At 44.4% G+C, this 20,294-nt stretch overlaps 1 protein-coding gene across 1 annotated transcript; it reads right to left on the bottom strand.

The window, feature by feature from the left end:
* Positions 1 to 649: 649 nt before the first annotated feature.
* On the bottom strand, positions 650 to 4,061 carry LOC136577656 (zymogen granule membrane protein 16-like). The gene is made up of 4 exons (XM_066577565.1): positions 4,035 to 4,061; positions 3,726 to 3,769; positions 2,862 to 2,994; positions 650 to 1,191 (listed from the first exon to the last, which is right to left on the bottom strand). The coding sequence occupies exons 2-4, from the start codon at positions 3,766 to 3,768 to the stop codon at positions 867 to 869; spliced, it is 501 nt and encodes a 166-aa protein (XP_066433662.1). The 5' UTR covers position 3,769; positions 4,035 to 4,061; the 3' UTR covers positions 650 to 866.
* Positions 4,062 to 20,294: the final 16,233 nt, after the last annotated feature.

The following is a 20,294-nucleotide window of genomic DNA, read 5'->3' as shown; positions in this document are numbered from 1 at the left end:
TTTTTCAGATGACGTTCACTGTGTGAGGTAAATAATGCGCTACTTTGATAGATCAGATATTTACGGACGCGGCGATGCCAAATATGTATTTTTGTTTTGTGGTTTCGATTTTTTTTATTATAGATATGGCAAAAGGGGGGCAATTTAAACTTTTATTACTTTTTTTAATAATTAATAAAACTTTATTGATCTTATCATACTTTTTTTTTTTTTAGCCCCCCTGGGGGACTATAACATGGAATGCTTTGATCGCTCCTGCAGCTATTGCCCGCGGGTGTCAGTTGTAATAAACAGCTGACGCCCGCTCTGTATGAAGAGAGGTCGTCCCAGGATGTCACTTCATACGTAGGCCATCGATACAGGCCATCAGAAGGCATATGGGCGGTCGTTAAGGGGTTAAAAACCATCTGCAATATCTAGTCCTAGCATGCGTGATACTTCGATGTAGTCTAGAATTCGGATCAGCAGATTGACATATTGAGGTATATGTAGGAGAAGTGACGACTACACTGACCGTTGTTTGTCACTCTGCATGCCTCCCTCTTTCCCTAGCCAGCTGCTACCCGGGCATGACTCTTGATGGTGGGTATAACTGCCCCTTACACATGGGTCTGGCCCATCAGCGGATGGAGGAGACATCAGACACAGGTTGCACCTTCAGATTTTATTTTGCAGATGATATACATTGATAAATGACAGGTAGAAAAGGCTTATCAGGGCCGGCTCTGCCCGCGGTGCCAGTCAGGGGCACATAGTCTTGATTCTGATTTAAAGGGGTGAAAGATTGAACGAGAAATACAAGTCTGGAGAAAGGAGTCAGGCGACTTGGTGGAATCCACTGCAGGACGGAGCAATGCTCTGATTCTTTACTGCTTACAATGGACGCAGTTACTGCTGGGATTGTCCCAGTGGAAGCCGATGGCATCAATCACAGACCCGGAGCTGCCACTGATGTATCGTAGAACGGTGTTGGCGTACAGGGGGACGGCATTGAAACTGGTCCCGTAATCTTTTCCAAAGGGAAAAGTACGCCCTTTATTTGTAACAAACACCAACTTCCTCAGGTAAGTGGAATACTTCCCTGATACCTGCAAGATATGCTCCCCAGGGTGTAAGAAGATCTCCTCAATGTCACCTAATATGGTGCCCCCCTTATATTCCGACCAGTTATTGCCATACCGGATCTGTATCCTGTAAAGAGAAATTCAGATATGAAAATCCTACCAGATTCACAAACTTATCTTCTACATAGGGGGCAGTATTACAGTAGTTATATTCTTGTACACAGGGGCAGTATTATAGCAGTTATATTCTTGTACATAGGGGGCAGTATTATAGTAGTTATATTCTTGTACACAGGGGGTAGTATTATAGTAGTTATATTCTTGTACATAGGGGGCAGTATTATAGTAGTTATATTCTTGTACATAATAGCAGTATTATAGTAGTTATATTCTTGTATATAGGGGGCAGTATTATAGTAGTTATATTCTTGTATATAGGGGGCAGTATTATAGTAGTTATATTCTTGTATATAGGGGGCAGTATTATAGAAGTTATATTCTTGTACATAGGAGCAGTATTATAGTAGTTATATTCTTGTATATAGGGGGCAGTATTATAGTAGTTATATTCTTGTATATAGGGGCAGTATTATAGTAGTTATATTCTTGTATATAGGGGGCAGTATTATAGTAGTTATATTCTTGTAAATAGGGGGCAGTATTATAGTAGTTATATTCTTGTATATAGGGGGCAGTATTATAGTAGTTATATTCTTGTACATCGGAGCAGTATTATAGTAGTTATATTCTTGTACATAGGAGGGCAGTATTATAGTAGTTATATTCTTGTACATAGGGGGCAGTATTATAGTAGTTATATTCTTGTACATAGGAGCAGTATTATAGTAGTTATATTCTTGTATATAGGAGGTAGTATTATAGTAGTTATATTCTTGTACATAGGAGCAGTATTATAGTAGTTATATTCTTGTACACAGGAGGCAGTATTATAGTAGTTATATTCTTGTACATAGGAGGCAGTATTATAGTAGTTATGTACTTGTACATAAGGGGCAGTATTATAGTAGTTATATTCTTGTACATAGGGCGCAGTATTATAGTAGTTATATTCTTGTACATAGGAGCAGTATTATAGTAGTATATTCTTGTACATAGAGGGGCAGTATTATAGTAGTTATATTCTTGTACATACGGGGCAGTATAATAGTAGTTATATTCTTGTACATAGGGGGCAGTATTATAGTAGTTATATTCTTGTACATAGGGGGCAGTATTATAGTACTTATATTCTTGTACATAGGGGGCAGTATTATAGTAGTTATATTCTTGTACATAGGGGGCAGTATTATAGTAGTTATATTCTTGTACATAGGGGCAGTATTATAGTAGTTATATTCTTGTACATAGGAGCAGTATTATAGTAGTTATATTCTTGTACATAGGGGGCAGTATGATAGTAGTTATATTCTTGTACATAGAGGGCAGTATTATAGTAGTTATATTCTTGTACATAGGAGGCAGTATTATAGTAGTTATATTCTTGTACATAGGAGGCAGTATTATAGTAGTTATATTCTTGTACATAGGAGCAGTATTATAGTAGTTATATTCTTGTACATAGGGAGCAGTATTATAGTTGTTATATTCGTGTACATAGGGGGCAGTATTATAGTAGTTATATTCTTGTACATAGGGAGCAGTATTATAGTAGTTATATTCTTGTACATAGGGGCAGTATTATAGTAGTTATATTCTTGTACATAGGAGCAGTATTACAGTAGTTATATTTTTGTACATTAGGGAAGTACTATGGTAGTAGTATAATTGTTTTCTCACCCTATGATATAATAGCGGTTTACACGAACTCTCAGAGCTGTGATTGGTCCATCGAGCTGGTTTCCAGAGTGTGAGAAGCGTTTACCGCCACCACCGCCATATTCTCCAGAGTAAGAGGAGCCGCGCTGCTCAGCTGGAAGGAGAAAGACAAGATCTCTTACCATAATGAAGTCAGGGAACAGGCTTTGTGCATGGCAGGGATATATGAGAATGTAGAGTAATGCTGCGTTTTGAAAGAAAGATTATCCTTCAAAACATTGTTCTAACGAGTGAAAGTGAATGATAATCGTTTGGTCGAGACGCAGCTAACGACTGAATGACTAACAATAATCGTTCACTTCTTGTTCACCATCTGCCGGTATAAAAATCATCGTTGGCTCGTTGACTTCTCGTTGCGTTCTAACATCTCACATTCAGTGTTTCACATAGGAATATGAAACACTCAACGAGAAGTGAATGATTTTTAACGATGAATCTGCCGCTCCCCAGGTCGGTCACTCCTGGAATCGTTTCTTGTTTAGTGTAAAAGGAGCAAAAGTTGCACATTAGTTTTGCCTTTTGTCCTCCTATTAGAAGACGCCACATTAAAGAAGTTTGTCTAAGACGGCATCTGTGCATAATTGGCATTTAACCACTGCAGCCCTTGATTGGGCGAGTGATCACTTGAGCCATGAACGGCATGTGCCCCATGCATTTGCTTTGGATCAGTGAAGAGCGCAGCAATAGTGCTAGATTGGAGGGTCATTGGATAGTTGACTATGGCTTTTTTCTACTTCACGCCTTTTTCTGCCTCCTGAAATTTTTTAAAATCCTCCTTAGCAGTTTCTTCTCGCTAGGTGTACAATTAAGGAGGTAGTTTCTTACCTGCAGCGATACAGAGGACACTGACCAAGATCCAGAGCAACATTCTGCAAAGAGATGTAGATGAGTTCATGTTAAGATCTGCAGAACATTGCACCAAAAAAACCAATACAACTTGGCTCGAGGGCTTAAAGTTACAAGGAATGAGCCCTAATATCTTGGCAGCCATCACCATTCCTCCAGCACACGTTACATAAATATTGAAGTCTGGAGGCTCCTTGCTGACGTATATTATAGAATTTAATATATAATCTAAACTTTATAAATTCCAGTAGGTCGGATACTATAATCCAACACCATTGTACTACTCACCTGCCGGAGTGTCAAGTCTCTGGGATGAGCACAGGGTTTGGGGTATTATTTATACAGCAGAGGTTGGGTTTCTAGAATGAAATCCACCTCCTGAGTAAACAGCGGGGACAGGGGTAGGACAGCTGGGGGGCAGGAGGGTGGGGCAGATAACCAGTAGCACCTGGGGTCATGGGCAATTCTCTCCATCATTGCAGCAGCTTCTTATCTGTGTATGTTCTCTCTAAATATAGCACAGAATCTACAGAGTGTCAGCTCTGCTGCCAAGAGATAATCAGCTTTAGCTGCAAGATGAGGAGCACTGAAATCCTGCACAAAGTTAAAGGAGTGAACAATAAAATAGGGTTTGCTACTGCTATAAAGCCAACATAATAAACAATAAAAAAGTACAATTTGTTCAGGGTGAGTAAAGAAAAATAACTGGGTTGTTCTGTGCAAATTTGACGTCTTGCCAGTGGCATCCCAAAGAGATTGTGATTAAAGGGGTTGCCCGGTTACTGGAGACCCCCTCTGCAACAGGACCCCCAGTATTAAAATAACAAAGTGAACTATACTTACTGCAGCCTGCTGTGATCCCGGTGATTGTTGTGACACATTATGTCACAGGGAATCAGGTGACCGCTGCAGCCAATGAGAAGCTTGATGGTCACGTTCCTGAACTCCGGGCATCACGGCACTCAGGATATGTGCAGGGATGCCAGGAGAACGAGTGGTGATGCTGCTGCAGCGTCCCATAGGGAGACCCCGGATGCCTGGCATACGTGGGGAGCTGGGAGGGTATAATGCGGACGTGTCATGGTGGCACTTACCATACTCTTTCCCGGAGGGACACACGCAGCCAAGGCCAGAGTATCACTGCAAGCCACCTGGGACACCCCTAGATGCCTACTAACAGGATAACAAAAGTTGTAGTTGTCACAGGTGACGCCACCATTCCTGCACACCGGTATGAGCCTCGGCGGAGAATAAATGCAGGCACCATCAGTTCTTGAGTATCACAGGTCCCTAGGAACGGTTAGAGCGTGGCATAAACTTTACTTGTAAACTTGAACAGATAATATAAGGCAGTTCAATTAAAGACGTTACAGTGCAGCCTAAAGACTTCACAACGTAATACCTCCACACGGCTTTCATAAACTCAAAGACGCACATGTGTGAACAAAGATCATTATCTGGCAGTACCTCTACCCCAACTTGAAGACGTGAGGGTGTAACAATTAAAGGATGTACCTCTACACGGTGATCCTGGCTCCAGACTGCCTCATAGGAAACTTAGACGATGAGATAGTACCTCTGCACTGGCCTTGAGAAGAGATAGTTACTTACATATGCTCTCTCACACTTGGGGGCTCATTCTACTCACATCCAACTCACAAGTAACCCAGGAAATCTCTCCTCCCCTTCCATGCTTCAGCACATGAGGGCTGAAGGTGCCCCTATGCCGCTGGACCTCCTGAACAGCAACACTCCTGTAGACATGGAAAACTTTCCCGCTCTCAATCACTCACATTTATACACTCTCTCATACCACATGACATAACATAAGTGATACATTTACATGCAGGCTTTGGATTTTGTTAAACATTTAACCCTTCTAGCACTGCAGCTGTGCAACACACACAAGATTGCTGGACTGTTGGACAAATAGTTCCTACACAAAGACAGTTATACATACTTACATTACTGATCCTGTACTGCGCCTGAGTTACACTCAATATTATACTCCAGAGCTGTACTCACTATTCTGCTGCTGGAGTCACCGTGTACATACATTACTTATCCTGTACTGATCCTGAGTTACATCCAGTATTATACTCCAGAGCTGCACTCACTATTCTGCTGGTGGGGTCACTGTGTACATACATTACTTATCCTGTACTGATCCTGAGTTACATCCTGTATTATACTGCAGAGCTGCACTCACTATTCTGCTGGTGGAGTCACTGTGTACATACATTACTTATCCTGTACTGACCCAGAGTTACATCCTGTATTATACTCCAGAGCTGCACTCACTATTCTGTGGACTTCTGATCAGAAGTTCAGCAGCATGTTCAGTGTCTGCACAGTGCTTGTTCTGGTGACGTGTCATTTTGTATAGCCATGTTATGTAGGGTCCCCCTCATCTATGCCTCCCAACAGTCCCAGATTCTGCAGGACAATTTTGTATTCAGGACTCTGTCACGCACCCCCACACCTCCATTCACCTCTGACCTGAGGCCACTCTGCGCAACGCTGTGGACTGCGCCAGAGCATGTCACTGATGCTCTGTGCAGGCGGTGTGCCTGCTGGATCCACTCTTACTTCCTGGTGAGCTCTAGTGTCTGAGCTGGATGGTAAGCCTGTGCCACCAACTAGTTCTTCCTCTGAAGCCTCCGCAGTGTGCCTGGGACTGGAATCACCTGCTGCTCCAACGGATGAAGAAGGTCATCAGCTGTTAGGTGTGTATAATGTTGTTTTATTCCTTCTGGGGTACTAATAAAGTGAAATAGCCTCTGGGTGGCACTATTACTATGAAAGGGGCACTGAGCAGCACTATTACTATGAAAGCCACACTTAGCAGCACTATTACTATAAAGGGGGCATTGAGAGGCACTATTACTATTGAAGGGGCACTGAGCAGCACTATTACTATTAAGACCGCACTTAGCAGCACTATTACTATTAAAGGGGCACTGAGCGGCACTATTACTATTGAAGGGGCACTGCGCAGCACTATTACTATTAAAGGGGCACTGAGAGGCACTATTACTCTGGAAAGGGCACTGAGAGGCACTGTTACTCTTGAAGGGGCACTGAGAGGCACTATTACTATTGAAGGGGCACTGAGAGGCACTATTACTCTTGAAGGGGCACTGAAAGGCACTATTTCTATTGAAGGGGCACTGAGAGGCACTATTACTATTGTAGGGGCACTGAGATGCACTATTTCTATTGAAGGGACACTGAAAGGCACTATTTCTATTGAAGGGGCACTGAAAGGCACTATTTCTATTGAAGGGGCACTGAGAGGCACTATTACTATTGAAGGGGCACTGAGACGCTGTTACCATGCAGGGCGGCGCTAGGTCCCGCGGCCGGCGCGCGCCGCTCCGATGTCGGCTCTGGCGTCCCGGAGCTCTGCTGTCGGGGCTCTCCCGGCGGCGTGGAGCAGCCAACGTGCAGTGGCGTGGGCGTGTCCGCCCGTAGGGTGCCGCCCGCTCTCCTCCACCTTCCATATGCAACAGTGGGAGAGTAGGCTCCCCCCACTCTCCGCCCCTGGGCGGAGGCTTTAAGTTAAAAGGCTGGCAGTGACCTGAGCTCACTACCAGTTATTGGTTCTGCTAGCCTCTAGTCAGGTCTGTCTCAGTCTGCTCTAGTTGCTCGTCAGTGTCCTGTCAGTTTGCCTGTGAGCTCCATCTCCAGCCTTACTCTGCTTTGTAAGTTCCGTTTGTCTGTTCCACCTGCCTCTTCTGTCGGCACTCTGTCCCCCGTTAGTAGTTCCATCTATTAGTCGCCAGGTCCCTAGCCAGCGCAGGGACCACCGCCCAGTTGTCCGCCAGGGGTTAGCCAGGGCCGAGGCAAGTAGGCAGGGACAGTGGGGTGCGGGAAGATCAGGGCACCCCACCTGGTACTCAGGGGGCAGAGTGCTGTAACAGAGGCACTATTACTATTGAAGGCGCACTGAGATGCACTATTTCTATTGAAGGGACACTGAAAGGCACTATTTCTATGGAAGCGGCACTAAAAGGCACTATTTCTGTGGAAGGGGCACTGAAAGGCACTATTACTATTGAAGGGGCACCGAAAGGCACTATTTCCATGGAAGGGGCACCGAAAGGCACTATTTCTATTGAAAGGGCACTGAGATGCACCATTACTATTGAAGGGGCACTGAAAGGCACTATTTCTATTGAAGGGGCACTGAGAGGCACTATTACTATTGAAGGGGCACTGAGAGGCACTATTACTATTGAAGGGGCACTGAGAGGCACTATTTCTATTGAAGGGGCACTGAGAGGCACTATTTTTATTGAAGGGGCACTGAGAGACACTATTTTTATTGAAGGGGCACTGAGAGGCACTATTTCTATTGAAGGGGCACTGAGAGGCACTATTACTATTGAAGGGGCACTGAGAGGCACTATTACTATTGAAGGGGCACTGAGAGGCACTATTTCTATTGAAGGGGCACTGAGAGGCACTATTTTTATTGAAGGGGCACTGAGAGACACTATTTTTATTGAAGGGGCACTGAGAGGCACTATTTTTATTGAAGGGGCACTGAGAGGCACTTTCTATGGAAGGGGCACTGAAAGGCACTATTTCTATGGAAGGGGCACTGAAAGGCACTATTTCTATGGAAGGGGCACTGAAAGGCACTATTTCTATGGAAAAGGCACTGAAAGGCACTATTTCTATGGAAGGGGCACTGAAAGGCACTATTTCTATGGAAGGGGCACCGGAAGGCACTATTTCTATGGAAGGGGCACTGAGATGCACTATTACTATTGAAGGGGCACTATTAGCTTGGAAGGGGGCACTAAGTGGCACTTCTATTATTGAAACGGCATAATACTGTGAGGGAGCACTGAAGAGCACTATTATGGAGTACAAAGGGCATTGCTTTGCACAAGGTGGCATGGCCTGTCATAAATATTCACAAGCTTTTCGCTGTTCAGAAGTTGGCAGGTGTGCTCTTCCCCAGCATATAAACAGGTTTCACTAGAGGAGATTTTTCAAAACTGGTACAAAGGAAAACCGAAGAATTTCCTCATGCCAACCAAGCAGTGGCTGCTTAGATTTTTTAATGGGCTTTTGGAAAATGAGAGCCAAAAGCTACTTTGCTGTCATGGGGTCCTTTCACAACCATTGTGGTGAATGTTATATGGCGGTGGTATACGGCAGACTCTGCCCTCACACACCAGGATACAGTGAGTCACAGCGCTGTCATAACAAGGGCCTGTCGACCAGCTGTGCGTTTGGCCGGGCGGGGGCGTCACGTCATCAGATCCTAACCTGTCACACACTGAACTCGGGTCATTATGCGTCACGCTGATCCACACCGGATGGTCACCGCAGCACTTTACAACCCAATGATAAATATGGAAGCGGCGGGCGCCAAGGATGGTACACAGCAGGATGATACAGCAGCTGTTGTGTGACTACAACTCCCTTAACGGCATGCTGGGACTTGTAGTCTTGTAAGAACTGGATCGGTACAGGTTCCAGACAAATGCTATACGATAAAGCCGTACAGCAGAGCTCAGATTAGTCTTCAGCCCCACAACAAATGTCAGCAGAGTGTCGATGGAAGACGATGAATGGCGGGACGAGGAGCGGAGATGATGATGTGATACATATTTAATCCCGACAGCCAGATATAGAAACACGGATGAAAAATGAATAGAACCGAGCGCAACAGGAGAAGAGGTACTAAAATATGTATCATGTGCTCAACCTGCGCCCCCTACTGGTGATACAGAAGACGGAGATACCAGTCACTGACCTATCCAGAGATCTGCAGAACATCACACTGACCGCTCTACTCCTCACAGATATTGCTATATATTGCAGATTATTATACAAGTGACATACCTAGAGAGCTGCAGAACATTGCTCCATTCTCTCTACCGCCTCACAGATACATAGTGATATATTCTGCAGATTATTACACCACTGATATCTCTAGAGAGCTGCAGAATACTGATCTGCCTCCTTTACCTCCTGATAGATAATGATATATCCTGCAGATTATTACATCACTGACCGCCCGAGATTTGCAAAACATTATTGCTCTGTCCCCACCACCTTCTGATACATAGTAATATATTCTGCAGATTATTACACCGCTTTAGAGATCTGCAGAACATTGCTCTACCCCCTCTACATCCTGACAGATACTGATATTCTGCAGATTACTACACCAGAACCTCTCTAGGGATCTGCAGAACATTGCTCTTCCCCTCTACCTCCTTTTAGATATATAGTGATGGATTCTGCAGATTATTGCATAACTGACCTCTCTAAAAATCTGTAGAACATCACTTTGCCCTGTATCTCCTCACAGAAAGTGATATATCATGCACATTATTACACCTGTGATCTCTCTAGAGAGCTGCAGAACATTGCTCCATCCTCTCCACCTCCTTACAGATATAGTGGTGCATCCCAGAATATTACAACCCAGCAGAAATCTGCAGAACATTGCTTTATCCCCTCTACATGCTGACACACATTGATATATTCTGCAGATTATTACATTACTGACTTATATAGAGATCAGCTGAACATTGTTGTGTCCCCTCTACTTCCTGATAAAGTGACATGCTGCAGATCATTACACCTCTATGAGGATCTGTAGATCTTTATTATAAATGTAAAAAATCATAACAAAATAACAGAAAAAATGATAAAATACAATTGCCAAAAAACATAAAACACAAAATCTTACAGAAACAAGAGGAGAAAGAATCCCAATCCAGCTGCATGCCCAGTCACACATGCGCCATGTATACAAACTAATATATACCGAAAAATCTATCCCAGAATCCCGCATGCTCCAACCTACTAAAAAAAACTAACACATCAAAAAAGCATAACACTTTTAACCCCTTAGTGACGAAGCCTGTTTGCGCCTTAGTGACGGAGCCAAATTTTGGAAATCTGACATGCGTCGTTCAACGTAGCATAACTCCGTAAAGGCTTTACATATCCCAGTGATTCTGACATTGTTTTTTCGCCACATGTTGTACTTCATTTAGATTGTAAAAAGAGACCGATATAATTTGTGTATATTTATTAAAAGTACCAGTATTGGAAAAATTTTGAAAAAATTATCATTTTTTCACATTTTCAACTGTAATATCTCAAATATGTCCAAACATACTGTACAAATTTTTGATGAGATATATATTTCCATCTGTTTACTTTATTCTAAATGCACATTTGAAAAACTGTGTTTTTTTAACCATTTAGATGCCGTACAAATTTAACATTACTTTTCAGCATTTTGAGGAACACTTTGTTTTCCTGCACCAAGCCAAGTTTGCAAAGGCTCATGAGTGTCAGAATAATAGATACCCCCCCAAATGATCCCATTTAAAAAACTACACCCCTTAATGTATTCACTGAGGGGGTCATGAGTATTTTGACCTCACCGTTTTTTTTCAGGAATTAATTCAATTTAGAGGAGAAAAAATAAAATTTCATATTTTTGCAAATATGTCATTTTAAAGACATATTTTTTTCCTATAGTGCCCATGAAAATGCGGATTTACACCCCAAAATGGATACCCCCGTTTCTCCCGTGTTCAGAAACATACCCATTGTGGCCCTAATCTTATGTCTGGATGCACTACGGGGCCTAAAATGAAAGGAGCAGTCGGTGTCTTTCAGAACATAAATTTTCCTTGAAGGCGTTTTAGGCCCCATAGCACTTTTGTAGAGCTCTTGAGCGGCCAAAACCATAAAGAACCCCCACAAATGACCCCTTTTTGAAAACTAGACCCCTTAATGAATTTATCTAGGGGTGTACTGCCCATTTTGACCCCACAGTTTTTGAATGAATTCTAGTAAAGCAAAAGGAAAAAATTGTGATTTTCGTTTTTTTGTCAATTCTGTTATTTTAAAAACAGCTTTTTTTGTACAACACACACATGAATGAAGCCTTGCACCCCAAAATGGATACCCCTGTTTCTCCCATGTTCAGAGACATACCCATTGTGGCCCTAATCTTATGTCTGGATGCACAACAGGGCCCAAAATGAAAGGAGTAGTCGGTGGTTTTCAGAACATAAATTTAGCATGAAGGTGATTTAGGCCCCGTTGCCCACTTGTAGAGCCCTTGAGCGGCCAAAACGACAGAGAACCCCCACAAATGACCCCATTTTGAAAACTAGACCCCTTAACGAATTCATCTAGGGGTGTACTGTGTATTTTTACCCTACAATTTTTGAATAAATCTAAGCAAAGCAGTAGGAAAAAATTACAATTTTCATTTTTTGGGCAGTTGTATCAATTTAAAAACTGTTTTTTTTGTACAGAACACAGAGGAATGAAGACTTTCACCCCAAAATAGATACCCCTGTTTGTCCCGTGTTCAGAAACATACCCATTGTGGCCTTAATCTACTTAAAGGACACATGGCTAGGCCTATAATGGAAGGAACACCCGTTGGATTTCAGGGTACAACTGAATAAATTCCAGTCCCCATTGCCCACTTATAGAGCCATTGAGCGTCCAAAACGATAAAGAACCCCCTCAAATGACCCCATTTTAAAAACTAAACCCTTAACGAATCCATCTAGGGGGGTACTGCATATTTTGACCCCACAGTATTTGAATGAATCTAAGCAAAGCAGAAGGAAAAAATTACAATTTTTAATTTTTTTGGCAATTTTGTCTATTTAAAAACTGTTTTTTTTTTGTACAGTGTACATAGGAATGAAGACATTCACCCCAAAATGTTTCCCCCCGTTTGTCCTGTGTTCAGAAACATTCCCGTTGTGGCCCTAATCTAATTATAGGACACATGGCAAGGCCTGTAATGGAGGGAACACCCATTGGATTGCAGGGCACGACTGAATAAATTCCAGGCCCCATTGCCCACTTGTACGGAATAAAAATTGACACCTTAAAAAAAATCCTCCCACCGGGACACACACTCCGCGCCCTTTTCGGCGTTCCCCAAATCTTAGATAAAAGTAATAATGTGAACTGTGTGGTATTTTCGAAGACAGGGGTAATTACGGAGGCTGGTTGGGATGGGTACACGGGGCAATAAAACCAGGTATCCTCCCTCCTCTCATGCTTTTTGGGGGTATTTCGTGACCTCCGTAGTGGGTATGGGGTGTAAAAAGTGGCGCTCTGTGAGTCTCTGTAAGCTTGCGGAGGTGCGGCGGTCTCACACAGAAGACGCTCAACAAGCTGCTCCTGGAACTGCATGAAGACGAGCGTTCCCGGGGCTTCTTGTAAATTACGTATTACAGGTAGCGCTCTGAATAACGCCGGGCTCACACAGCCATAGGTGGAATCCGCTTGCAGAGGCCCGCAGTGGATCCCAGCTGTGAGCCGGCCATGACCCTGCGTACGGCCGCGTAATGTACTGCGCATAACTGCCTACTCACACAGGCGGTCATGCGCAGTACATTTCTTTTGTTGTTTGGATTTCCCGCACCGTCGCTTAGCGATGACGCGGGTACCCGCAGCCCGTATACAAGGTAGTTGCGTATGGGCAGCGGGTATATCCACGACCATGGAGCACAATGGGCTCTATGCTGCGGATAGCCGCGGTAAAATAGAACCTGCTGCGTTCTCTTTTCTGCAAGTGGATTACGCAATTACGACCAGCTAAGTTTTGTAGCCAGGAGCAGGGAGATTTTAAATTACGCTGGCAATGCACAGCTTTTGCGCATGCGCCCGCCACTTTGGCGATGGGCGCGTGCGCAGACGCTGGGGTAAGGTCCGCGGATAAATCCGCGGGCCTTAGGTACGTCATTTCATCCTCCCTTACGGATATGATCCGTGGGGGGTGATGAGACGTAAGATTTTTCAACTTTTTTTTAACTTTTTTACACTTTTTTTTTAACTTTACATGATCACTGTTATCCATTGGATCCCTTTGGTCCGGGCTACACATGGCACCCAGGAGCAGAGGGATTTTAAATTTCCCGGGGCTTGAGCCCCTCTGTGCACGCGCCCGATGATTGACATCGGGCGCGCATGCGCAGATGGGGACTTCGGGTCCCGGGACATCGGGGAGGACTTAGGTGAGTATTTTCACCTCCCCTCATGGATCCGATCCATGAGGGGAGGTGAAACGGACACTTTTTTTTAACTTTTTCGTGATCGCCGCTATCCAATGGATAGCAGCGATCGCGGGCCCGGTAACACCTCCTGGTTCCCGGCTACCTTCAGGAGCCGGGAGCCAGGAGATTTTAAATTTGCCGGGGGCTCCCGGGCTTCTGCGCATGCGCCGGACCCGATCTCCGGGGGGACACCGCGGACAAGCCAGGTGAGTATTTTCAGCTGCCCTGATGAATCCGATCCATCAGGGCAGCTGAATATCTAACGTTTTACGCACTTTTCTTTACTTTTTTGCGATCGGCGCCGATCGCAATGCCGGGGGTGACTGCCCGCATCCTGGGATGACAGCTCCATGCAGCTTCCCTCAGGCAAGTGGGCATTAATCCAAAGAGGACGCATAAAACTACGTCCTCTAGGATTAAAGCCCACTTGCTGAGGATGTAGTTTCCCGATGGGGCCGTTGTAAAGGGGTTAAAACATATTTTGTAAACACATATTACCATGTCTCGATCTCCCGGTCCACCGCCAACACCAACAATCATACTGGTAATACAAATATAAATAAAGATTGTTTTAAATTAATTTTTTAAGAATTTTATTCAACTTTTAACCTAAAAACAAAGCAAAAAGCTAGGGTACTAGAAGCCACCCCTCCCCTCCACACCAGGAAAGAGTTCTCCAGACTGGGGAGCCCCAAAGCAAAGACCTCTCCAAAGAAAGGCCGTTCGAGGCTCAACCAACCTCTCAGACTCCAGAGAACGCACCTTCACGGGTCACCGAGAATGTTCCTACTTACCACGTCCTAAGAGGATTTCATGCGGCGTCGATACTAAACACCGTCCGTTCCACGTGTAATACCAAACCACTAGACTTACTAAAAATACAGTGCAGCCGTCCCAACCACCCGGATCTCTGAATTGCCATAACACCACTTGGCATAGGTAAGGTCAGCTAACTGATGGAAGCCCCAACCCTCTTGTATACCCCTATATTAAAGGGACAATGAAGTGGGAAGTGGTCCATGCTCTCCAGAGTGTTGCCACACGCCTCCCGGGAACAACCCCTTTCTTCGGTGTTCCTGTGCTTCAAGTTGTCTCCCACATATACAATGGGGAAAAAAATATTTAGTCAGATAGCAATTGCACAAGTTCTCCCACTTAAAAAGATGAGAGAGGACTGTAACTGACATCATAGGTAGATCTCAACTATGAGAGACAACATGAGAAAACACATCCAGAAAATCACATTGTCTGATTTTTAACTAATTTATTTGCAAATTATGGTGGGAAATAAGTATTTGGTCAATAACAAAAGTTCATCTCAATACTTTGTTATATATCCTTTATTGGCAATGACAGAGGTCAAACGTTTTCTGTAAGTCCTCACAAGGTTGGCACACACGGTTGTTGGTATGTTAGCCCATTCCTCCATGCAGATCTCCTCAAGAGCAGTGATGTTTTGGGGCTGTCGCTGGGCAACACGGACTTTCAATTCCCTCCAAAGGTTTTCTATAGGGTTCTATATGGCTAGGCCACTCCAGGACCTTGAAATGCTTCTTACGAAGCCACTAGATTATCAGTGGTCTTGTATCTCTTCCATTTTCTAATTATTGCTTCCACAGTTGATTTCTTCACACCGAGCTGCTTACCTATTGCAGATTCAGTCTTCCCAGTCTGGTGCAGGGCTACAATTTTGTTTCTGGTGTCCTTCGACAGCTCTTTGGTCTTCACCATAATGGAGTTTGGAGTGTGACTGCTTGAGGTTGTGGACAGGTGTCTTTTATACTGCTAACAAGTTCAAACAGGTGCCATTACTACAGGTAATAAGTGGAAGACAGAGGAGCCTCTTGAAGAAGAAGTTACAGGTTTGTGAGACCCAGAAATCTTGCTTGTTTGTAGGTGACCAAATACTTATTTTCCACCATAATTTGCAAATAAATTCATTAAAATCAGACAATGTGATTTTCTGGATGTTTTTTCATGTTGTCTCTCATAGTTGAGGTCTACCTATGATGTCAATTACAAGCCTCTCTCATCTTTTTAAGTGGGAGAACTTGTACAATTGGCATCTGACTAAATACTTTTTTCCCCAGTGTAGCTTACCATGGAAGCAGCGCCAGGTCAAGTCCCAATACTTCAAGGGGATTCTTACTGAATAAAAAAAAAAAACCTACTCTCAAATCCCAACCTGGGCAGTGTCTGAGGGCCCATGACCTCTGAAAGCGCGTTGCCAAAATCTTCTGGTCAACCACATGCCTGGCCAGCATCCTGACTTCCCCTGTTGGCATAAAACCTTCAGAACCACTGCAAAGTAAGCCGGAAGATGTCTGTAAGTTGTACAAAGATGCTTCACACACCCTTCTGTCTCCCACTCCTGGACGTCAGGCTGAAATCATCCTTATAGCAGAAGCCCTCTCTTTCCAGAGGTTTCTGATACTATCCTTCAAAAAGGTATTCACAAGGAATACCACCGGGTTGACCATACCCAACCCGCCTAGTTTCCTTGTAGATAAGTAATCTCCCTCTTGACTGGGTTCACCCTATTCCTTCATGATAGTTGGGAGAACAGGCTGTAGTCCCGCAAACAAAGAGGTTCTGGCAAAATCCATGAACTTCCCAGGTACATCAACAAAGGGAGCAGGTAGGTTTTGATCAAGTAAACCTTTTCTATCAGAGTCAAAGACCACCCTTTCCATTGATCCACCTTTTGAGCAGCATTCCTCAATCTGCCTTCCCAGTTTTGCTTGGTGTAATTTCCTTGGTCAAATTCAATGCCTAAAATTTAGCCTGGTCCAGGGAAAGTAAAAACATCATCAAGAGACCCACCCTGCTCTGCCCAACAGCCTCATGGACACTAAGCATAGAGCTAATTGTGCTATGACCAAGAACAGAGCATTACTGAGCCCCAGGCAGGAGCTAGGGTGCAAATTTCACCAACCTATTGAAAAGCACTTTTGTCAGAATTTTTCTGTCCATATCAAGAGCGCTATGAGATGCCAATTCGCAATACAGAAGGAATCTTTACCCTTTGACAGAATAATTAGGGCAGACCTCCTCACTGACTTAAGGCCCATTTACATGCAAAGATAATCGTTCAAAAGATTTTTGGAGTGATTATTTTGCATAAACTGCTTATGGACACTAATGTCGATTAGCAGCTTATCACCTTCTTTTGCATGTAAATGAGCCTCTGGGAGCTGTATGCAGAGAACTGCTAGTGGTCTGTTCTCTGCATTCAGCTCCTTTGTTCTGCTGCGGGGCTGCAAGCTGAATACAATGTAATCAGCGCTCCCATGGAGAATATAGCACCATGGAAAGCAAACACACAGTATGCAGTCTATGTTATCTTCTCTTAGTCTGAACGATGGATTTTATGCTCACCTAAAAATCATTATTTAGCCAAAGAGTGAAAGATGGGAGCATTTATACCCAACGATTATCGCCCAAATTATGGCTTTTGAGTGAATTTTCAGCGATAATCGTTGCATGTAAATGGGCTTTCAGGCAGAATGCTTTAAGATAGACATTCATTAAAGATCTTGGTCAAGAAGGGAACCAAAACTTCCCTAAATGCTTTATAAAACTCAGATGTTAAGACATCCAGATCTGGCGACTTTTTGGACCTAAGTTCATCTTCCCTGGTTGAAATGTCAAAAGAGAGACTAACTTCCAATTAAGTTCTCTCCTACCCAAAAGATGTGGAACTTTTCAGGGACCCTATGTCTTACTGACATCTTACAGTTCCTATAGGGGTTGGGCAAGCAGTACTTCGCAAAAACCCTCTAAAAAAACAAATATGCGTGTCTATCATACTGACATCTCTTGAGCAAGGATTTCACTCTGGAGATATCCTCGCGACTATCTGCAGTCAAGACCAAATGCTGGAGTTTCCTCCTCAGGCTCTGATACATATGCTTTCTGTTCAGGCTTCTGAGGTTGCAAAGTTGTCAGAAGAACCTTCTCACCTGGTGTTTGAACATCTCCCACCACTCTGACTTACTGCTGCATAGGCCCAGTAGTGGTTCCTGGCTCTGAAGAAACTCCTTAAAGGACTGTCATATTTCAACTTCTTCCAGGAGTGACAAATTCAACTTCCACAAACCCCTGCCCATTTGAGGGGTCTCTGTAACATTTAGGGAAAAAAGAATCAAACAGTGATCAGAGAACTCTACCTCCACCACCAATAACGGTGAGGAGACAGCTTCCTCCTTGAACTAAAACCTATCTATCCTAGACCTACAACTACTACTTTTGAAGTAGATGAACCCTGTGCGCCGAGGTGTGCCGAACGTGGACATCCACAAGGCATGCCTCACTAACTATGCAATTCAATGTTATCATAGCCCAGACGGTCACTGGAACCTCCTCTATCACAGAGCCTCGTGACATTATTAAAGTGTCCTCCAAAGACCACTTGCCGGCATGGAAAAAGGTAAGTCTTAATTCTCATAAAGAGATCTTTGCGCTTCCATCTTGACTGGGGTCTATAGATATTGATAAGATGCAACTCCTGACCTCCCATGAGAGTAACCAAGATCAGGCACCTGCCCATTTCCAGCTCGATAACCCGTCTGCATTCTACCTGTGTGTTCTTCAAAATAAACGCCACCCCGCTATATGGCTCGGCCGCAATAGACCAACAGGAGGCTTTACTCACACTTAGCTTTGTATATTGCTAACAAGTCCGTCAGCCTGATCTCTTGCAAAAGTAAAATGTCAGCTTCAACTCGGCTGAGATCAAAAGCCGCCAACCTAACCTAATGGTGGCAACATTCCTATCAGAGGAAGAGGTCTCCCCTTTATTTATTTTTTCTTTTTTTTCTTTTTAAGAAACGGAAACATCCATACCCCTATTCACATCCTTACCTTCACCTTTCGGCTTCAGGTAAGCCCCCTTCCTGAAGGAAATCGGATCCTCCCTTAGAAAGAGACTCAGCATCACCTGGGGTTCCTTCCTTAAATATCTCTACCACCACCTCGGGCACTTCACTGTCTCCTCCTGGCAAGGAACAGGATATATTATTGAGAGCTTGGAACTGGCTAGAGAGGTCAACAAGAAGGGAACCACTTGGGTCTTTGGTATCTGCCGCAGAGTGGGACCAAATGATCCAACTCTAGAGTGGAAGAACCCCGTTTTTCCTTCTTGTTCTTCCCTTACCCTTTTTTCTTCTGTTCTTGCCATTTATCCTCATCCGTACTGTCTTCACAGGAGGATGCGGCAGAACTGGCAGCCACCTTCTCTCTCTCCATCTTTCTGGTTTTCTGATCCACATCGCTATCCTTCGGGGGCTCAGCAGCAGAGCACATTTTCTTGCCAGGGGCAATCCCGGATTGTTGGAGCTTACCCCTCCCCCTGACCAGATACCCCATGCACCCCTGTTTTTCTGGGAAGGATGGAGAATCACCCCATACCTACTCATCCAGATCACAATGTCAACGTAAGAGAGAGACTCATCAAACGGTCGATCTCTTAGTGTCATTCTGGCAGGAAATTACTTGAACCACAAAGTTCCGCCACTCGGGTTCCATCTAAACCAGCTCGAATTTGGCCAGAAGAGCTCAAGCCCCTCTGGCCTCACAAAGTTGACATCAAAAAAGGAGGTCCCCACACATGTCAGGATCAGCCGACGCTGGGCAACCGCCCTTCCCTAGGCTTACCACGGAGCCTATCAGGGGACAACTCAACCCTGAATGACCTCCACATTTAATGATCTTGCTGTCACAAACTGGGAAGGGAGGGGGTTGGATCAGGATGCCATCCTCTAACCATAGCCCAAGACCTCACTGTCTCCTGGGTAAGGCCCAATGTACACGGGCGTATTTGCATTGCGGAAACCGGAGGGGTTGTCCGTCTCTGGATTCTGCAGCAAATACTGCCCATAGACATGCTATTGAAAATCGCTTTTCCATGTCCATAAGCGGAAATCAATCGCGATTTTCTGCTCGCAGAGGGAAAATCACAGCATGTCCTATTCCAGTGTGGATTCCGCGTGGACAGCTTCCGCTGAAGTCAATGGAAGTTGTCCTTTCCGCAGCCTTTCCATAGCTGGCATTTTCTGTACTGCGCCTGTGTGCCGGCCGGTTCATCCGCAATACAGAAGAGACAACTGCGGGCAGGTACACAGGGGTCACTGTCTGGGCACAGGGTTGGATTCCGCTGTGGGATCCTGCATGCGGAATCCGACCCGGCCGTGTGCATTCAGCTTAAGAGAGAGCAAAAGTCCCAGTGCCTGGAGGCAATAGAGAGAGGCTTGGAGCCACACATAACCTCACACAGGTGAGCCACACCTGCTCACAGGTAATCAGAGGGCGGCTACAGCAGAGATCAGTAGAACATCGCTGTCCTCGCTACATCCTGACAGATATGGATATATTCTACAGGTTATTACACTACTGACCTCTCTAGAGATCTGCTCTACTCTCTGATAGATACATGGTGGTGCATTCCACAGATTATTACACCTCTCTGCAGAACATT

The sequence above is a fragment of the Eleutherodactylus coqui genome, chromosome 8 (assembly GCF_035609145.1).
Source record: "Eleutherodactylus coqui strain aEleCoq1 chromosome 8, aEleCoq1.hap1, whole genome shotgun sequence".
NCBI lineage: Eukaryota > Metazoa > Chordata > Amphibia > Anura > Eleutherodactylidae > Eleutherodactylus > Eleutherodactylus coqui.
This window is presented reverse-complemented; position numbering and strand designations above follow the sequence as displayed.

Coding starts and splice junctions, on each gene's coding strand:
- LOC136577656 (XM_066577565.1), bottom strand. CDS start 3,768: ATGTTGCTCTGGATCTTGGTCAGTGTCCTCTGTATCGCTGCAG. Junction 2,995..3,725: donor TGTCCTCTGTATCGCTGCAG/GTAAGAAACTAC, acceptor TTCTCCTTCCAG/CTGAGCAGCGCGGCTCCTCT. Junction 1,192..2,861: donor AACCGCTATTATATCATAGG/GTGAGAAAACAA, acceptor TTCTCTTTACAG/GATACAGATCCGGTATGGCA.